General features: G+C 39.7%; 1 protein-coding gene and 1 non-coding gene across 10 annotated transcripts in view; one reads left to right on the forward strand and one right to left on the reverse strand.

Annotated features, from left to right (window-relative positions):
- The window catches only part of BCAS3 (BCAS3 microtubule associated cell migration factor), a 546,169-nt gene that overhangs the window by 12,087 nt on the left and 513,790 nt on the right, over window positions 1-20,292 (forward strand). For all 9 annotated transcript variants that reach the window (XM_057713964.1, XM_057713962.1, XM_057713969.1 and 6 more), the window contains exon 5: window positions 16,062-16,168. In XM_057713964.1, the coding sequence (XP_057569947.1) occupies window positions 16,062-16,168 (107 nt within the window). The remainder of the gene's footprint in view (window positions 1-16,061; window positions 16,169-20,292) is intronic.
- LOC130841105 (small nucleolar RNA SNORA42/SNORA80 family) lies at window positions 14,932-15,063 on the reverse strand. Its single transcript, XR_009050146.1, has one exon. It is a non-coding gene; the product is annotated as a small nucleolar RNA SNORA42/SNORA80 family (small nucleolar RNA).

Genomic DNA, 20,292 nt, shown 5'->3' on the forward strand with positions numbered 1-20,292 from the left:
GGCAAAAAAAAAAAAGAAAAAAAATTTCCTTTCTTTTTAAGACTGTCGAATTTCCTTGTTTACTAGTAATTCTTCCTCCTTTTCTTTCTTCCTTTTCCTTCTTTATCAATAACTGTTTCAGTGTTTGTCATCTTTTGTTTCCTATCACCATTTCTTCATGAATTCAGACTCTTTTCCTTCCTGGAGGTATATTTGCTTTGTGAATCAGAATGTATTAGAGGAATTGATTCAAAAAAAAAAAAAAAGGTGGTTATGGTGTTGAAAATATTAGCCACATAGTAGCAAAAACTTGTACAGCCTATGCAAAATGTTAAAAATAATTAATTTTTTAAAGGTTTATGTTAGCAGTACAAAATGATTTGAAGAATCACAAAATTGGGGAATTCCCTGGCGATCCAGTGGTCAGGACTCCGTGCTCTCACTGCTGAGGCCTTGGATTCAATTCCTGGTCGAGGAACTAAAATCCCACAAGTCATACAGTGTGGCCAAACAAACAAAAAAACACAATATTTAAAAAATGTCAACCAAATAATCTTTAGGCAGGGTTTTTGGTTTTTTTGTTTTGTTTTGTTTTTTAAACAGCAAATAAGAATTGCTGGGGTAATAGTGCCCTATAAAGCCTTTGCTTTATTGAAGTGAAATGCATCTGCATCTGGAAATGTAGATGGATACCGCTTATTTGGTACTATGTGTTCTGCTGGACTTTTAATGATTGTCCTTAACTTAGTATCCCATGTCCCAGCTGATATATTAAACTTATATTTATACATCTTCGTGTTAAATACTTTAGCACACTCACATGTCCTTTCGTCTCTCCTTTATATATCACATTGATAGTGTATGAAATTTTGTCCTGGGTTTTTATGGATACACTTTTTGTTATCTCTGGCCCTAGGGGTGTGTATGCATGTGCATATAGTTGTGTGTGTTTTAAGGCAATAGTAAATATTACCAAGATATTGATCCTCCTTAACTTCCCCAGTCTCTTATAGCATTTCTTGAATTTGTCTCTTGTGTTCTTTCCTCAAGAATGTTTTATTTAGGTGTTTGTGTGGCAGACTTCCTGAGATATTTATAATTGAAAGAAAATTTGGCTGTGGGAAAGAAAAAGTAGAGTTCATTGGCTGTGCGTCCAGCGTCTCCCTGAAGAAGGCTAACAAAGGGCTTTTTCATCGCATTAAATTCTTGATCAGCCAGCCTGCCCTTCCCTGGTTGTGCCCGCCACAGCTGGGATGCAATTCCTTGCTCATTGCGTTTTGTCTTTCATGATGTCCTAGGGGAGGCGGTGGAGGGGATTCTTCTGATTGCAGCCATATTAGCTTAGGAGCCTGCTTCTTTATAGAGCAGTTATGGGTACCCGGAAATTGTATTGGGTATTTAGGCTTCTCTTTGCTAGACTTGGAGCTTTTCTGGCAAAACAATTTAGAAGTCTTTTGCCTGTTTATAGATTTAGTTTATTTTATAATATTAATGAAACTTTATTAGCTATTAATTTAAAACTTGTGGTGTTTGAATTGAACTCTCCTCTGGTGATTGCTTTCTGTTTTTTCCAACAGGCCTGAGAGCTCTGCTTTTCTGCTTGAAATTATAAAGTGGTTACCAGCTGGCCCCTTACCTCCAGCTGCAGCCCATTTGATTACGGGCTTATCATGCTTGGTGGTGGAGTAGGTAGCAACTTACAGGAGATACTGCTGAGGAACCTGGCTTATTGGGATCTGCAGTCCTGGGTCCTTCTAGGTATCTCCATTCCTCGTCAGTGTGGTAACTTTGGTTTGGTGTTAGGCAGAGACGACTGCTTTTTGCAATTTATTAGAAAGTGGGATTAAGGCCCTTTGTATCATGGTCATTGTTCTGCTTCAGCTTTCAGGCAGCCAGATTGATACCTAAGATTGTTTTTCTTGAGGCACTGTACTGAAAAAGATGTAAGAAGTAGCCCAAGCAGTTTCATATCCTGACATTTTTCTGTCAGATTCCCTAAAAGTGAGCATATAGTTTGAGTCCCAGAGCACATTGAGTTAACCAGCTGGTTTAGTACAGTAGAGTAAGAACTGCCAGCTTACTAGTCTATGAGGGGAAATTCTTACCATCCTCTAGCCCACCCTGAGTTGGTCAATTCTAATATCAAGGTCTAGTACTATTCTTAGGTATTAATTTTTATATTCAACAGGATTTAAAAAAAATCACTTTATATTACTGTTTATTTTTTATTTTATTTTTTAATAAATTTATTTATTTATTAATTTATTTTGGCTGCACCAGGTCTTAGTTGCAGCATGCAGGGTCTTTGTTGTGGCATGTGGGATCTTTAGTTGTGGCATATGAACTCTTAGTTGCGGCATGCGTGTGGGATCTAGTTCCCTGACCAGGGATCAAACCTGGGCTCCCTGCATTGGGAGCATGGAGTCTTACTCACTGGACCACCAGGGAAGTCCCACGATTTTTTTTTCTTAGTTGCAAGTGATTGGTTTCAGGGAATATAAAAAAATTTTTAATTGTGGTAAAATGCACTTAGCATAGAATTTACAGTCTTAACCATTTTTGAGTGTACTGATCAGTAGTGTTAAGTACATTCACAATGTTATGCAGCCAGTCTCCAGAACTCTTTTCATCTTGTAAAACTGAAACTCTATACCCATTAAATAACAACTCTACATTCTCTCCTTCCCACTAGTTCTGGGCAACCACCATTCTACTTTATGTCTCTATGAATTCGAGATACTTGATACCTCATAAGTGGTATCATACAGTATTTGTCTCTATGTGACTGGCTCATTTCACTTAGCATAATGTCCTCAAGATTCGTTCACGTTGTAGCACATGGCAGAATTTCTTTTCTTCTTAAGGCTGTGTGATAGTCCATTGTGTGTATCTACCACATTTCATCTCTTCATGCATGGTCATTTGGGTTGGTTCCCCCTTTTGGCTTTACGTATCATGCTGCTATTAACATGCATGTATAAACATCTCTTTGAGTCCCTGCTTTCAATTCTTTTTGAGTGATACCCATAAGTGGAATTGTTGGCTCATATGTTCTTTTTAATTTTTTGAGGAACTGCTATGCTGTTTTCCATAGGGGATTTTTTTTAAACCTACTCCGCTAGCTGGGAAGCGTAGTGGCTTGATACCTGGAGTCTTTCACTTCTCACTACTTCTCTCTGAATGCTTGCTTCTCTTCTTTGACTTCTCTGTCGAGGTTGAAGCAGTGATTGCTCAAAGCTCTCTGTTTGTACCATTATGATCAAAGAGGAGAAAGAGTTCATTGGGCAATTGAGCATGCTCAGTCTGGGTTACCTTTCAGGTATGGGAATAGTTGTAGAGGCCAAGGATGTGGTACTAGAGTTGGCTCAGCTGGTTATGTGCCTGTCCCTGTGCTTAATGGTGGTGGGGGGCGGGGGTGTGTGTGGTGGTGGCATAAGGTTAATTACCAGAAAAAGGGGGGAGGCATAGAGTAGGAAGTATGTGAGGTATGAAAAGATAGTAACTGCTGTAAGCCTCTGTTGCTCTAGTGTGCCTGGGTCCCCATTTAAGCTACCTCCTAGACATCTTCACTTAGATGTCCCAGAAATGCCTCAAACTCTGAATCCTTTTCCCATCTAACTATGTCTCCTCAAAAGCTATGCTTCAACCCCATTTGCCTTTCAGGTTATTAAAGGCAGAGAACTTTTTATGCCTTGGGATCTTTGCACAGGTGGCTGAAATGTCCTTTTCTACCTTAATCCTTTTTCACCTATTAGCATCTATAAAAATGACTTTCTAGTTTTTAGACTGGGTGTTGGTAGAATGTTGCTGCTGTCAGTATGCATGTGGCATACAGAAGAAGCTGGTTTGGGAGGAAAGATTTAATTTCACTTTACACCTCGCTTTTTGAGGTAAGCGGAAAACCCAGTATTCCCCTCTGTCCCTCTCAAATGCAAACATTTTTCTAAGGAGGGACAGTGTATTGAGTGTGGTAATGGGGGAGTTTCACAGATGAGATAGACCTTTTTAAAAAAAATTTATTGAAGTATAGTTGATTTACAATGTTGTGTTAATTTCTGTACAGCAGAGTGATTCAATTATACATAATATATACATTCTTTTTCATATTCTTTTCCGTTACGGTTTATCACAGGATATTGAATATAGTTCCCTGTGCTAAACAGTAGGACCTTGTTGTTTATGCATCCTATATATAATAGTTTCCACCTGCTATTCCCAAAACCCAATCCTTCCCTTGCCCTCTGCCTCGCCCTTGGCAACCACAAGTGTGTTCTCAATGAAGATAGATGTGTTTTTGAAAGATGGGTGAATCGAAGGAGAACATTGTAGTTAGCTGAAACCACAAAGGAATGCTAGATGTCTTTATTGGAAAGACTCAACTCCATATTTAGGGGAGAAATAAAAAAGAAACCAGTGAAAAAGGTAAAAAGTAGTTATAGATAGAATAACCAGAGATGGTGTGATAGAAGATATAAAGTCAAAGAATAAGGATTACTTAAAGCTATAACAGTTCTGAAGAATAACCTAAAATTTTTACAAAATTAAGAGCTTCATTCAGAAGTAATGAAGTCTGCTCTACCGCTATCCAGAGAAAGAAAAATAGCACAAGTGACTAAGCAGAGCCTAAAATAAGAGAAAGGAGATTTTGTTCGTATGATGACCTCAGGGTTTTATATGTGGCATTTGAGCTCTTCTAAAAGTAACAACCTGTGATCAAGGTGGTAGCTGTAGTAGAAAGATGACTGGATTGAGTGTCAAGGGTCCTGAGATTTCTCTTAAGCTTTATACCTAACTTGTTCTTTTTAAAAAGAAAAAAATTTTTTTTTCCTTTCTGGCCATGCTGCACAGCTTGTGGGATGTTAGTTCCCTGACGAGGCACTGAACCCAGGCCCTCAGCAGTGAGAGCACGGAGTCCTAACCACTGTACCACCAGGGAATTCCCCTAACTTGTTGTTGTCAGTGATAAAATGAAACTGGCTCCTGCTCTGCATATGAAACAGGGTTTTTGTGCATCAGATTAGCTGATATATATACAAAGCACATGGAAAATATAAAAGAACATGTAAATGTGAGGTATAAAGAGAATTAATTATGCTCTAGGTTAAATAAGTTTATGATTCTGAATTTTGCTGGATATAGAATCATGTGCGATTAATTTTATGCTAGCAAATTCCTGTCACAGGAAAATCAGCATTAAAAAGTTACTGATTATAAGCTATGTTCAAGATTTTGTTCTTTGTATTTGAGCAAGTGGAAGTCACTAATGTAGAGGATAGAGGTGAGGAGGTATGCCATTATTTGTTTCATTTGTTGTTGTTTGTTTGTTTGTTTTGGCTGCACTCTGAGGTTTATGAGGTTTTAGTTCCCCTGGGCCCTTGGCAGCAAGAGTGTGGAGTCCTAACCACTGGACTGCCAGGGAATTCTCCATTGTTTGTATTTTAAAAAGAGCACTCTGGGCCTTCCCTGGTGGCACAGTGGTTAAGAATCCGCCTGCCAATGTAGGCGACACGGGTTTGAGCCCTGGTCTGGGAAGATTCCACATGCTATGGAGCAGCTAAGCCTGAGCGCCACAACTACTGAAGCCTGTGCACCTAAAGCCCTTGCTCTACAACAAGAGAAGCCACCGCCCTGAGAAGCCCACATGCCACAACGAAGAGTAACCCCCGCTCACCGCAGCTAGAGGAAGCCCGCGGGTAGCAATGAAGACCCCACACAGCCAATAAGTAAAATAAATAAATTAATTAATTAAAAAAGAAGCTAGAAGAGAACAAATTATATCCAAAATAAATGGAAGAAAATAATAAATTAAAAAAAACATTAAAAGAAAAAAAGAGCACTCTGACTATAATATGGAGTTTGGTGGGCAGTGGTGGAGACAGGAAGCCACTCAGGCTTTTGCAAAAGATGCTGTAGACGGGGGTGGTGGTGGTTTAACAAGAGAGCTGTTTAGGAAGCTTGGTCGTAGATTTATTGCTAGAGGGAAGGAAGAAGGTTCCTGACTTTGCTATCTGATTAGATAATCATGATAGCCACCAAAAGAGGGAACTCTGGAAGATCAGGTTTGGGGAGGAAATCCTGATCTTTGAGTGGAATTTAATCTTCTGTTGAGACATCCAAAAATCCACGCTGAGGAAATCACTAGCAGATACTGACGGAAGCAATGGTTGGAATGAGATCACTTAGGGAGAGTATACTGTGAGAAGAAAAGGGAGTTTAGGAATTCGCTTTGAGTAACTCCAATAAAGAGCAGTTAGAAAAGGATGAGCCAGCAGAGAAAATGGTGGGCATTGGTTATAGCTGCTGAATAATCTTAACAAGATGTGCTTGGGGCTTCCTAGGTGGCGCAGTGGTTAAGAATCCGCCTGCCAATGCAGAGGTCATGGGTTCGATCCCAGCTCCAGGAAGATCCCACATGCCGCGGAGCAACTAAGCCCGTGTGCCAAAAAATAAATAAATAAATAAAAACAAGATGTGCTTGAAAACATATATTGAATTCAACAACTTGGAGATTGTTGGTGACCATAGCAAAAGCCACTTGGGAGGAGTGTTAGGGACAGAAACACATTCCCAAATGGATCTGGGGTGAATGAGAGATGAAAAACAGATGACAGTTATAAACAGACAGGAACTTTAGCTTCTAGGAGGAGAGGAAACGATGAAGTCAAATAAAGGGAGAAGGATATTACTGCTTTATGATTGTTAAAAAAACCTTATTTATTGTGCAAATATATTGTGGTAAATAACAGAAGAGTGTGGGTCAATGAATGAATTTTTACAAATCTAACACCTGTGTAGCCATCACTTAGGGTAAGAAATAGAATGTTGCTGCCTGGTTGCCTAGTGATTTTGAATTTCATATAAACAGAATCATTCAGTACATAGGCTTTTGTGCCTGGCTGCTTTTGCTTATTATGTCTGTGAGGTTCATCCCTGTTACGGTATGTGGTAGTAGGTCATTTTTTTCTGTGCTGAAAAATCTTCCATTGTATTCGTGTACCACTGTGCTTGTCCATTCTCTTCTCGGTGGACATTTGGAATGATTCCAGCTTTTGGGTCTTTACAGTAATGCTGCTGTGAGTATTCTTGTCTCTTGGTGTTTATGTGCTGAGGCTTCTAATGAGTATATGCCTAGAGTGGAACTACTTGGTCAAAGGGCATGGTATCTTCAACTTGAGTTTATATTGTCAAACTGTTTTCCAAAGTGGTTGTACTGATTTATATTTACTAGCAATAAATAAGCTGTCTCTTTACTCCATATCCTGCCAACACTTGGTTTTGTCATTGTGGTGTTTTTTTTTTTTTTTTTTTAATTGCAGTATAGTTGCTTTACAATGTTGTGTTAGTTTCTGCTGTACAATGAAGTGAATCAGCTATATGTATACATATCTCTCCTCCCTCTTGGATGTCCCTTCCACTCCCCCTCACTGTCCCACCCATCTAGGTCATCACAGAGCACCAGGCTGAGCTCCTTGTGCCATATATCAGGTTCCCACTAGCTATCTGTTTTACACATGGTAGTGTATGTATGTCAATTCTAATCTCCCAATTTCTCCCACCCTCCCCTTCCCCCCAACCCCGTGTCCACATGTCCGTTCTCTATGTCTGTGTCTCTATTCCTGCCCTGAAAATAGGTTCATCTGTACCATTTCTCTAGATTCCACATATATGCGTATATATAGGATCTTTGTTTTTCTCTAACTTACTTCATTCTGTATGACAGACTCTAAGTCCATCCACATCTCTACAAATGACCCAATTTCATTCCTTTTTATGGCTGAGTAATATTCCTTTGTATATATGTACCACATCTTCTTTATCCATTCATCTGTTGGTGGACATTTAGGTTGTTTCCACGTCCTGGCTATTGTAAATAGTGCTGCAGTGAACCTTGGGGGTACATGTGTCTTTTTAAATTATGGTTTTCTCAGGGTATATGCCCAGAGGGGATTGCTGGGTCATATGGTAGTCTATTTTTAGTTTTTTAAGGAACTTCCATAGTGTTCTCCATAGTGGCTGTATCAATGTACATTCCCACCAACAGTGCAGGAGAGTTCCCTTTTCTCTACACCCTCTCCAGCATTTATTGTTTGTAGGTTTTTTGATGATGGCCATTCTGACCGGTGTGAGGTGATATCTCATTGTAGTTTTGATTTGCATTTCTCTAATGATTAGTGATGTTGAGCATCTTTTCACGTGCCTCTTGCTTATCTGTATGTCTTCTTTGGAGAAGTGTCTCTTTAGGTCTTCTGCCCATTTTTTGATTGGGTTGTTTGTTTTTTCTGATATTGGGCTGCATGAGCTGTTTGTATATTTTGGAGATTAATCCTTTGTCTGTTGCTTTGTTTGCAAATATTTTATCCCATTCTGAGGGTTGTCTTTTCGTGTTGTTTATGGTTTCCTTTACTGTCCAAAAGCTTTTAAGTTTAATTAGGTCCCATTTACTTATTTATTTATTATAAATTTATTTACTTATTGGCTGCATTGGGTCTTCATTGCTGCGTGTGGACTTTCTCTAGCTGTGGCAAGGGGAGGCGGTGCATGGGCTGCTTATTGCGGTGGCTTCTCTTGTTGTGGAGCATGGGCTTCTAGGAACACAGGCTTTCGTAGTTGTGGCACACAGGCCCGGTAGTTGTGGCTTGCAGGCTCTAGAGCACAGGCTCAGTAGCTGTGGTGCATGGGCTTAGTTTCTCCACAGTGTGTGGGATCCTCCCAGACCAGGGCTGGAACCTGCATTGGCAGGCAGACTCCTAACGACTGCCTTACCAGGGACGTTCCCCCATTTGTTTATTTTTGTGTTTATTTTCATTACTCTAGGAGGTGGGTCAAAAAAGATCTTGCTGTGATTTATGTCGAAGAGTGTTTTTCCTATGTTTTCCTTTAAGAGTTTTGTAGTGTCTGGCCTTACATTTAGGTCTTTAATCCATTTTGAGTTTATTTTTGTGTAGGGTGTTAGGGAGTGTTCTAATTTCATTCTTTTATATGTAGCTGTCCAGTTTTCTGAGCACCACTTATTGATGAGACTGTCTTCTCTTCATTGTATATTCTTGCCTCTTTTGTCATAGATTAGGTGACTGTAGGTGCGTGGGTTTATCTCTGGGCTTTCTCTCCTATACCATTGATCTGTATTTCTGTTTTTGTGTCAGTACCATACTCTCTTGATTACTGTAGCTTTGTAGTATAGTCTGAAGTTGGGACCCTGGTTCCTGCAGCTCTGTTTTACTTTCTCAAGATTGCTTTGGCTATTTGGGGTCTTTTGTGTTTCCATACAAATTATAAAATTCCTTGTTCTAATTCTGTGAAAAATGCCATTGGTAATTTGATAGGGATTGCACTGAATCTGTAGATTGCTTTGGGTAGTATAGTCATTTTCACAATATTGAGTCTTCCCATCCAAGAACATGGTATATCTCTCCATCTGTTTGTATAATCTTTGATTTCTTTCATCAGTGCTTTATAGTTTCTGAGTACAGGTCTTTTGCCTCCTTTAGTAGGTTTATTCCTAGGTATTTTATTCTTTTTGTTGCAACAGTAAATGAGATTGTTTCCTTAATTTCTCTTTCTGATCTTTTGTTGTTAGTGTATATGAAAGCAAGAGATTTCTGTGCATTAATTTTGTATCCAGCAACTTTACTAGATTCATTGATTAGCTCTAGTAGTTTTCTGGTGGCATCTTTAGGATTTTCTGTCATCTGCAAACAGTGATGGCTTTACTTTTCCAGTTTGTATTCCTTTTATTTCTTTTTCTTCTCTGATTGCCGTGGCTAGGACTTCCAAAACTGTGTTGAATAAGAGTGATGAGAGTGGACATCCTTGTCTTGTTCCTCATCTTAGAGGACATGCTTTCAGTTTTTCACCATTGAGAATGACGTTTGCAGTGAGTTTGTTGTATATGGCCTTTATTATGTTGAGGTAGGTTCCCTCTATGCCCACTTTTTGGAGAGTTTTTATCATACATGGGTGTTGAATTTTGTCAAAAGCTTTTCTGCATCTATTGAAATAATCATATGGTTTTTATTTGTTAATTTGTTAATATGGTGTATCACATTGTTATTTTTCTTTTCTTTTTTTTTTTTTTTTGGCTGCATTGGGTCTTCGTTGCTGTGCATGGGCTTTCTTTAGTTGTGGTGAGCAGGAGCTACTCTTCGTTGTGGTGTGCAGCCTTCTCATTGTGGAGCACAGGCTCTAGGAACACAGGCTTCAGTAGTTGCAGCATGCAGCCTTAGTAGTTGTCGCATGTGGACCCTAGAGTGCATGGGCTTCAATAGTTGCAGTGCATAGGGTGAGTAGCTGTGGTTCACTGGCTCTAGAGCGCAGGCTCAGTAGTTGTGACACATGTGCTTAGTTGCTCAGCAGCATGTGGGATCTTCCCGGACCAGGGATCAAACCTGTGTCCCCTACATTGGCCAGAGGATTCTTAACCCTTGCGCAACCAGGGAGGTCCCTATCACATTGATTGATTTGCATATATTAAAGAATCCTTGCATCCCTAGGGTAAATCCCACTTGATCATGGTGTATGATCCTTTTAATGTGTTGTTGGATTCTGTTTGGTAGAATTTTGTTGAGGATTTTTGCATCTATGTTCATCAGTGATATTGGTCTATGATTTTCTTTTTTTGTGATATCTTTGTGTGGTTTTGGTATCAGGGTGATAGTGGCCTCGTAGAACGAGTTTGGGAGTGTTCCTCCCTCTGCAATTTTTTGGAAGAGTTTGATAAGGATAGGTGTTAGCTCTTCTCTAAATGTTTGATAGAATTCGGCTGTAAAGCCATCTGATCCTGGACTTTAATTTGCTGGAAGGTATTTTTTTTATTTTTATTTATTTATTTATATTTATTTATTTATTGACTGTATTGGGTCTTAGTTCCTGCATGTGGGCTTCACAGTGCACTGGCTTCTCTTGTTGAGGAGCATGGGCTCTAGTTGCACAGGCTTCAGTAGTTGCAGCACATGGGCTCAGTAGTTCTGGTGCACGGGCCCTAGAGCATGCAGGCTTTGATAGTTGTGGCACGTGGCTCAGTAGTTGTGGCATGCGGGCTTTAGGGCACACTGGCTTCAGTAGTTGTGGCACAGTGGCTCAGTAGTCGTGGCTTGTGGGCTCTAGAGCACAGGCTCAGTAGTTGTGGTGCACCGGCTTTTAGTTGCTCCATGGCATGTGGGATCTTCCCAGACCAGGACTTGAACCCGTGTCCCCTGCATTGGCAGGCAGATTCTTAACCACTGTGCCACCAGGGAAGCCCTCCTTTACTGCTTTTAATATTTTTTCTTTGAATTTAGTTTTTATTAGTTTGATTAATGTGTGTCTTGGTGTGTTTCTCCTAGGGTTTATCCTGTATGGGACTCTCTGCACTTCCTGGACTTGGGTGGCTATTTCCTTTCCCATGTTGGGGAAGTTTATGACTATAATCTTTTCAGATATAGTCTCAGACCCTTTCTCTTTCTCCTCCGCTTTTGGGACCCCTATAATTTGTTTGTTGGTGCATTTAATATTGTCCCAGAGGTCTCTGAGACTGTCCTCATTTCTTTTCATTCTTTTTTCTTTATTCTGCTCTGCAGCAATTATTTCCACCATTCTCTCTTCCAGCTCACTTATTCATTCTTATGCTTCAGTTATTCTGCTATTGATTCCTTCTAGTATATTTTTCATTTCAGTAATTGAGTTGTTCATCACTTTTTGTTCTTTAGTTCTTTTAGGTCCTTGTTAAATATTTCATGTATTTTCTCAATCTGTGCCTCCATTTTATTTCTGAGATTTTGGATCATCTTCATTATCATTACTCTGAATTCTTTTCCAGGTAGGTTGCCTATTTCCTCTTCATTTATTTGATCTTGAAGCTTTTTAGCTTGTTCCTTTGTCTGTATCATAGTTTTTTGTCTCTCTCTCTTTTTTTTTTAATGGGCGGGGTTGTGTTCCTGTCTTACTGGTTGTTTGGCCTGAGGAGCCGTGGGTAGAGCCCAGTCTTGGTGCCAAGATGAGGACCTCTGGGAGATCTCACACCGATTAATATTCCCTGGAATCTGAGGCTCTCTGTTAGTCCAGTGGTTTGGACTTGTTGCCCCACCACAGGAGTTCAGGTTTGACTCCTGGCCTGAGAGCCAATACCCCGCAAAAGAGAACCACAACAGCAAAAAAATCTGGAAAAGACCTTGGTGGTGGGTGGGGCTTAGATGGGCATGGGGCTTAGGCTCAGTACAGACGGAGGGGGACCCAGAGGGCTGACTGAGGTTAGGCCTGGGACCCCAGCAGGCTTGCTGGGGCTTGAGCAAGCAGGGGAGATGCTAGCCTTGTTCCCCTCTGATCCCCCATACCCTGAAGGTCTCTCCTGTCCCTGCTGATCTCTAAGTGGGTTGGCCCCTCCGAGCGTGGGAACCCCTCTCCTTCCCCCCACCACCCCTCAGGGGCACCAGTCACCTCCCGCCTCCACTTTTCCTCCCCCTCTCCTTCACTCCCATATCCCTCGGACACAGTCAGCTGGAGGGGACCCTGAAGGACTGAGGCTTAACCCTGGGACCTCAGCAGGCTCTCCAGGGCCCCAGTGGTCACGAGACAGGCTATCCACATTCCCCTCTGATCCCCCAATCTCCCAAAGGTCTCTCTCCATCCCCCTCCTGATCTCTGCTCCGTGGGTGGGCCTCTCCCATTGTGGAATCTTCTCCCCTCCCCCAGCCACCCCTCAGGGGTGCCGGTCCTGTCCCAGACCTGTCCTGTTCTGCCTCTACTTTTCCTCCTGTCCTCCCACTCCCCGCCCCCCCGCCCACAGCCCTGTCCTACCTGGTTGCTAGGGGATTCCTCCCTTCCTTTTAGGTGTCCGAGGTCCTCCACCAGCACCTGGTAGGTGCCCTAGCTGTGAGGAGAGCGTCTTCCTGCTCTGCCGGCATGACTCTTCCTCCTGTCATTGTGGTTTTAATTAACACTTCCTTGATTACAAATCAAATTTAGCCACTTTTCATGTTCAGTGATAATTGATATGAATATCCTATTTTTGAAGTGTTTTTTCATGTCTCCTGCCTATTTTTCTAATGACTTATCTTTTTCATATTGATGTTTAATTGTTTTGTGTATTAGATGAATCCTTGTGGGGTTATAATTGTCTCTTCTTCCATGCTGTGGCTTGGCTTTTCACTCTTCTAGTAAGGATGGCTCATGAGTAAAGATGTTCTTCATTTTAATATAATAAATTTAATATAGAATTTGCCAATCTTTTATGCGAAGAGTTTTTTTGTGTTGTGTTGTAAAGTCATTCCTTGTACTGGGATCATGAAAATGCATTTCTATAGTGTTCCTCTAGTGTTTTATTAATTTTACCTTTGTCATTTATATCTAAAATTCCCTGGAATTGATTTATTTGAAAATTTTTAAAAGATAGGAGATACTTGAGCATGTTTAAATACTCATTGGAAATATTCAGGAGCATGGAAGACATAGGAGAAGAAGGATTGGAAAAAGACCCCTGAGAAGGTTGGGGGAGGATGGGATGCAAAGCAGAGTGATTTACTTTAGACAGAAGGGAAGATAACTGTGTGTAATAGGATGGAATGAGAAGAGGGTGGTACAGACACACATAGGTCTTTGGCAACAGGAAGCTTCTAGTTTCCCAGTGCAATATGAGACACATTATCTGCTGAGTAAGGAGAGATTGGGTGGAGTCAGAGCTTGGAGAACGTCTAAGAAAGTCATTGAAATTGTAGAATAAGTTCCAGAAAACTGAGTAAATTTGTTGTGCAGTTTTGAGGGCTCAGTTGAGGTTTGTGGAGATAATTTACAGTGGTGCCACTTTTCTCTCATTGTGTGATTTTCTATAGTAGTACCAGTTGCCATGGAATATACTAGGATAGTGGGCTGGTTGGGTTCATCTAGGATTGAGGTTTTGCTTTTGGGTGCCATGCAAGGATCCTACAAAAAAGGGATAAGAGAATGTAGATGATTGACAGAAGTTACTGACATGATTGCCCAGAGATCTTTAAGGTGGGAGAAGAGTGCATATAAGAGGAGCCTGAAGAATAGGGAGAAGGCAGGGTCGTCAGTGGATTGGAGGTCTTAATGAAGTCAGAGTGAATCGCAAAGCAAATAGTTGAGCAAACGTGCTGAAAGATAAGGTTATGATCTGAGAAGAGAAGGCTTGATTAGTGATTTTTGAGGTGTAATAGTTTTGTTCAATAAGGATATAGTTTATAATACTTATTGTATAACAGATGCTTAATATTCACTGATGTGAATTGGAAAAGTTGATTAGAAAAATACACATAATTCTTTTTTTTTTTTTTTTTTAGTCAGACTCAGAGCTAAAGTTTATTACAGTGAAAGGATACAAAGCTTATACAAATCAGCAAATGAAAAGGCACATGGAACAAGGTCCAGAAAAAAACAGGTGCAAACTTCTAAGTACCCTTTCCCAGTAGAGTCGCCCAAGATGCATTTAAATTCTTCAGCAATGATGTGCTATTTATTGGGGACTGATCAGATAGTGCCCAAGGTTTTTATTAGATGCTGGTCATGTAGGAACCTCTGACCAGTATGTACCAAAATCCAGACTCCCAGAAGAAAACCAGGTATTCAGCATAAACCATATTTTGTACAGTTGTTTAGTTATAGTAAGCCACACTTATCATTTAGAGAAAGTTTCATATCAGTGTAGAAAACAGTTTGCCAATCAAGTTCCCAGATGTCAGCTAAAGGCCAATCTTACAAGCAGGACTTTCTCAGGATTGCAGTCTTAGGCTTGCCATGTTAGCTCCTTTCTGCATGCTCTTCTCTGGCTTTATTTATGCTGGTTTTCTAGGTTTCTTGTAGAATGAATGCCATGTCCCCAAGTAGGCAAAGCCAGAACTAATAGTTTATAGATTGCTTTCTTGTATATTATCTTATTTGATTCTCCCCACAACTTTCTCTCTCTTTTTTTAAATTATTAAAAAAAAATTTTTTTTCTTTTTCTTTCTTTTTTTTTTCTTTTTCCACTGTGCAACCCACTTCAGTGCCTGCAGCCTACGGGCAGAGGCCAGGCAATGGTTTGGGGCCAGTTTGCTCTGGCATGGGAAACTCTGAGAGGCCCAGGGGGACGGGCCTGCCATAAATCCAAACCCATGCCTACGTAATTCTTTCATAGTGGACCACATGCCCAGTGTGTTCAGTTATATCAGGATTTAACTCCTGTATGTAGAGAAACATAATTTTTCTTCCATTGCTAAATTTATACATATTAGAAATTCTACATGATTATGTGTCATATTTATATTCAGTTAATTTTGGTAAAATATTTTATTTTCGTTTATCATTTACAGGTGGTTTGTTCCTGATGTTAGTATTTCCTAGGTATCTAGTGAGAGTTTGATTTTTATTTATTTTTATTTTAAAATATTTTTTTTACTGCAGCATGATTTTATAACAACAGTAATAACATCAACATAGTGCTTCTTGTGCCCGATACTATTCTAAATGTTTTTTACATTATCCCATTTAACTCTTAAAACAATTCTTTGACATATGAGTATGATTGCCTTCATTTTACAGGTGCGGAAACTGAGGAATATTAACAGCCCTAAATTTCAGACTCTTGTGTCCACCTGCTCATACAAGACCTCTAGCTCTTTGCAGAGCCCTTCTCCCCATCTTGTTCTTCCCTATCCTCTGCCTATTATTTCTCAGAGTGTGCGGATACAACTTGTGAACCCGCAGAGCTTATGATGTGTGCTTCTGATGGGCACTTCTCCTTCTGTGCTATCTTTTACCTGGAACTAGTGTCCCACTGGGTAATGCTGTCTCTCTGTTAGGTTCAGTGGTCTGCTCTTTGTATGCGATGGGGTCGTACTTGGTACTTGTACTCTCCTGAGAGAATTTGATTTTTAAAACCTTACTTGTGCTGATAATTATAGGTACTGGTAAAAAACAAGAAAACAACAAAAAAAACCTTCTTGTTTTGTGATTTCAGCTTCCTGTTCACTTTCCTTTAAATATCTTCCACGTACTTCTGAACTTTTTATTGAAAAACAAACAGTTGTTATGCCAGTAACAGTAAAGAAGTGTAGTTGTTTTTGCTGATTGACATTCTTTTTAAGTTGCTCCTTTGTTCCTTAATTCTAATGCAGATACATCAAGAAATCTGGAATTTCATGAAATACATAGCACAGGGAATGAGCCACCTTTGCTGATTGTGATTGGCTACAGTGATGGAATGCAGGTCTGGAGCATCCCTGTAAGTATGAAGATGGTTGAATTCCTGAAATGTAATACTTTTCAGCGTGCTAGCTGGTGTGAAACCGGGCGATATTTTCTCTCAGGTCTCATCCATTTATTTCGCAAGCAATTGCTAAGAGACTGCAGTGTGTGGAACCCCATACTAGGCCCACGGAGCAAGGGGCAAGTGGGAAATTAAAGATACTGTAAATGATTTGTAAAGTGGGCCAGCAATTGTGGGAATCACTTTACATGGAAGATCTAACTTTCTCATCATAGTAACTCTACTAAGTAGGTATCATTATTATCTTTTCCTGCATTTTACAGGAGAGTGAAGAGGCCTACAAAAGCCTTTTTTAAAAAAATAGTGATCATTTAAAAAAAATGTTTTGAATCAGTTAAAACATTTACATGGTACAAAATTCAGGAGGTATAAGTGGGTAACAAAACTGCCTACCACTGTTGTCCCCAGTTTCCCTTTTCTTGAACAATTTCTAATTTTCTAGGATTTCTAGTTTCTCATATATCCTTATAGCTGTATTTTATGCAAATAAAAAATATATATACATATATTTCTCCCACCCTGCCATTCCTTTTCAGACAGGAACAAATGATACAATTCAGTCTGTACTTTGCTTTTTTTTACTTATAAGTCAGTATTCAGATAGCTTCTCTATGGAGTTTATAGCTGCATATAATTCTGTTATTTGGATTTTCCTTAATTTGAGTAACTTGTTTCCTATTATTGGAAAAACTTGAATGTCACCATCCCCCCCCATTAGGAACAATGATGTAACACATGACCTGAACAAAGGTTATTTTGTGTCTGTGTATCTGTATAGAATAAATCCTAATTTTGATAAATGTTTTAAATTGCCTAATACTGGTCTCAGTTTCCCTCCTCAATCCTACATGTTCCTCTTTGGGATGACCAAAAATAAAATGTACTAAAAGAGGAAGAGGCTTGGTAGGATCACAGCTCAGTGAAGTGTGGTAGGGACTGAGTACTTTGGCTTGTACTTAGTTATAGTCTGGTGTTTGGCATGGCCTAGATATTGTGTCTCTCCTGCAGATTTTGAGGTGGGGGAGTTGGGGGGCAGAACTTCTGTTGTGTGTTTTTTTTTGCTGTTGGAGGCCTGGGGCCAATAGAATTTTAATTTGTGCCTTTAATAAATGCATTTACCAAATTGTTTGAAGTCTCTTGTTAGTGGGTGGTTCAGCTAGAATTTTTTCCCCTTTCTCTTTGGTTCTTTTGGATATTATGGTTACTTCTTAAAAGATTTATAAGCAAACATATATTACCTCAAATTTAATAAAATTCAAGATGTTCTTAATTGCAGAATTTGGCTTAGGGATTATTAAGTAATGAGTACATTGAACTGCATAATTCTTCAACATTTTTGGTAAAAATATTGTTTATTCTTTGATAAATCACTTGTAATGAACTTTGGTCTTCCATCTAATCTTATAATAATTATCATATTATTAGGTATTTAGGACTTGAGGTTGTATATTTCTAATTTTTAAAGATTGGCTTTATTTTGCAGAGATAAAAGAATCCTGTTGGTATGTCATGGAATGAGTGTCCTCTTTTTATGCCTTTGGGGATGTGTAGTTGACATTTTTTTCAAGGCCCTACAGTGTCATTTATAATTCAAGTATCATGCCAAAGGCATAGACAAAGGACTTAAAATGGGGCAGTCTTTGTTTGCTTTTTCCTAACAAGAGAAATAGATTGTGTGCAAGAGGAGATTTGGTAAATGTAACTTCTTCTTATTAATAGAGACTGCATTTTGATTCTTTACGCTGTTTATTGACAGACCTGAAGGCACACAGGAGGCTGGAGCTTTAACGAGGTTTGGCCCTGTGGGATTAGGGGTATTGACTGCATTGCGCACATTCCTTTGGTGGTGCTCAGGCTACCCACTTGCTTTGGTTATAATTAGGGGTATCACTTTTAACAGTTAACTTGTGTCTAGCTCTGAGTAACTTAAAGGCCTTCTGAGTAATTTAAATTACTTCTTTAAAGTAATTCTTATGCCCGAATTGTATTTTGAATAATCTTTCCTTCATGGAATTTTCATTGACTAACAGTTTTGGGTTTTTTAAAAAAATATTTATTTATTTAATTATTTATTTGGCTGTGTTGGGTCTTAGTTGTGGCACGTGGTATCTTTCCTTGTGGCACATGGGCTTCTGTAGTTGTGGTGTGCGGGACTCTAGTTGTGGCATGTGGACTCCAGAGTGTGCGGGCTTAGTTCCTCTGCAGCATGTGGGGTCTTAGTTCCCCAACCAGGGATCAAGCCCGCCTCCCCTGCACTGGAAAGCAGATTCTTAACCACTAGACCACTGGGAAGTCCCTAACATTTGTTTACTATTGTAGTAGTATAGCCCTATGAGGGCTGGTTCAAGAATTAGGAGGCAGTTTGGAAAAAATAAGCTCCTTCTGTTGCACTTATATACACATTATCTCATCTGTTGTATACTGTGAGGGAGAAATTATCCTGTTTTACAGGTAGTAAGGTCCCACTACTTGTAAGAGGTGGAATTAGAATTCAAACCCAACTCTATCTGACTTCAGATTCAAAGCCCACGATCTAAGAGCTCTGTTGCTCCTATGAAGTAGCAGAGGATACGCCGTGTGAGGAGTATGGCAGCTTAGTTTTAGTTTTCATTGTAATCGTTTATGATGTACCTTCATATATTCCTCTTTTATAGACTAGTGTGACTGTTACCCATTACTCTAACTAAACCCTTCTGAAACTTGTTTATCACTAGTCAGTTATGCAGTAATCATTTAAGTGTTACCATGTGCTAGACGCTGGGGAGCTTGTGTTGGTCAACCTAGAAATAATCCTGGCACTTAGGGATCTTCACAGACCATAAATCGTATTTGCTTTTGAGTAAGTGTGGGTGGGCAGAAAGTCAATCCCTGTCCAAACTACAGCTCAGTTTTTTCTTCAGGTTTGTGCGCAGGGTTCCCTTCTGTTGATTTAATGTAACTGTCCTACCTGTGAGTCTCAGATTAAGAAAATAAACATCCTGGCTAAACATGTAGAAAATTGTCTGTTTATTAGCTCAGAAGCAGAACTGTGCAGAAGTAGTTTCTCTGCTGCCCAGTTACTGTCACTTTGTGTGTGAGATGGCTGCAGGAGAACACCAGTTTTCACAGCTTTCCTTTCAATGCATCTGATGTAACGTAAGAAAGTGATTGTTTGCTATGTTGATGTTCTGGATCAATAGGCCCTTTTCCCACCTGTGCCTAACAATGTCGCTGCCTCTTTTTGGTAATGTAAATACAGGCTCTCTTGCTTAAAATCCTTAATTAAAAAAAATCAGCGTTATACATGTACATGGACTGAAGACCATATACAAGGCTGAGTAAAAAATTAACCATACTCTGGCTGTAGAATTTATAGAAGTTTTAGTATAACCGGAGTGCAGAGAATTTTTGACTCACACTCATAGTTTTATGGGATTCATATGAGAAAAGCAGTAGTTCTGTACTCTTCCTTTCTTAACTCCAACAATTCTTTTAGCTCTTATCTTCATATTTATTTCAGTTATTTTATTTTATTTTTAAAAATATTTATTTAGCTGCGCCAGGTCTTTTTTTTTCTCCCCCCCAAGGAAAAAGGCATTTCATCTTAAGGCTGCAGCATGAAAATCCTGCCTGAGTTCCCAGTCTCCTGCCCTGCCTTGCAGATTTTCGATTCTAGACTGCACCATTAACTCTTTTTTTTTAAAGCTCTTTATTGGAATATAATTGCTTTATACTATTGTGCCAGTTTTTGCTGTACACCAAAGTGAATCAGCTGTATTTATACATATATCCCCATATCCCCTTCCTCCGGCGACTCCCTCCCACCCTCCCTATCCTAGCCCTCTAAGTCATCACCCATCATTGAGTTGATCTCCCTGTGTTATGTAGCAACTTCCAAGTAGCTATCTGTTTTACATTTGGTAGTGTATATATGTCAGTGCTATGTGCCGGGTCTTAATTGCAGCGTGCAGGATCTTCATTGCCACATGCAGAATCTTTCGTTGTGGCATGTGGGCTCTTAGTTGTGGCATGAGGGATCTAGTTCCCTGACCAGGGATCAAACCCAGGCCCCCTTCATTGGGAGCGTGAAGTCTTAACCA

This window comes from Hippopotamus amphibius, chromosome 17 (assembly GCF_030028045.1).
Source record: "Hippopotamus amphibius kiboko isolate mHipAmp2 chromosome 17, mHipAmp2.hap2, whole genome shotgun sequence".
Classification (NCBI taxonomy): Eukaryota; Metazoa; Chordata; class Mammalia; order Artiodactyla; family Hippopotamidae; genus Hippopotamus; species Hippopotamus amphibius.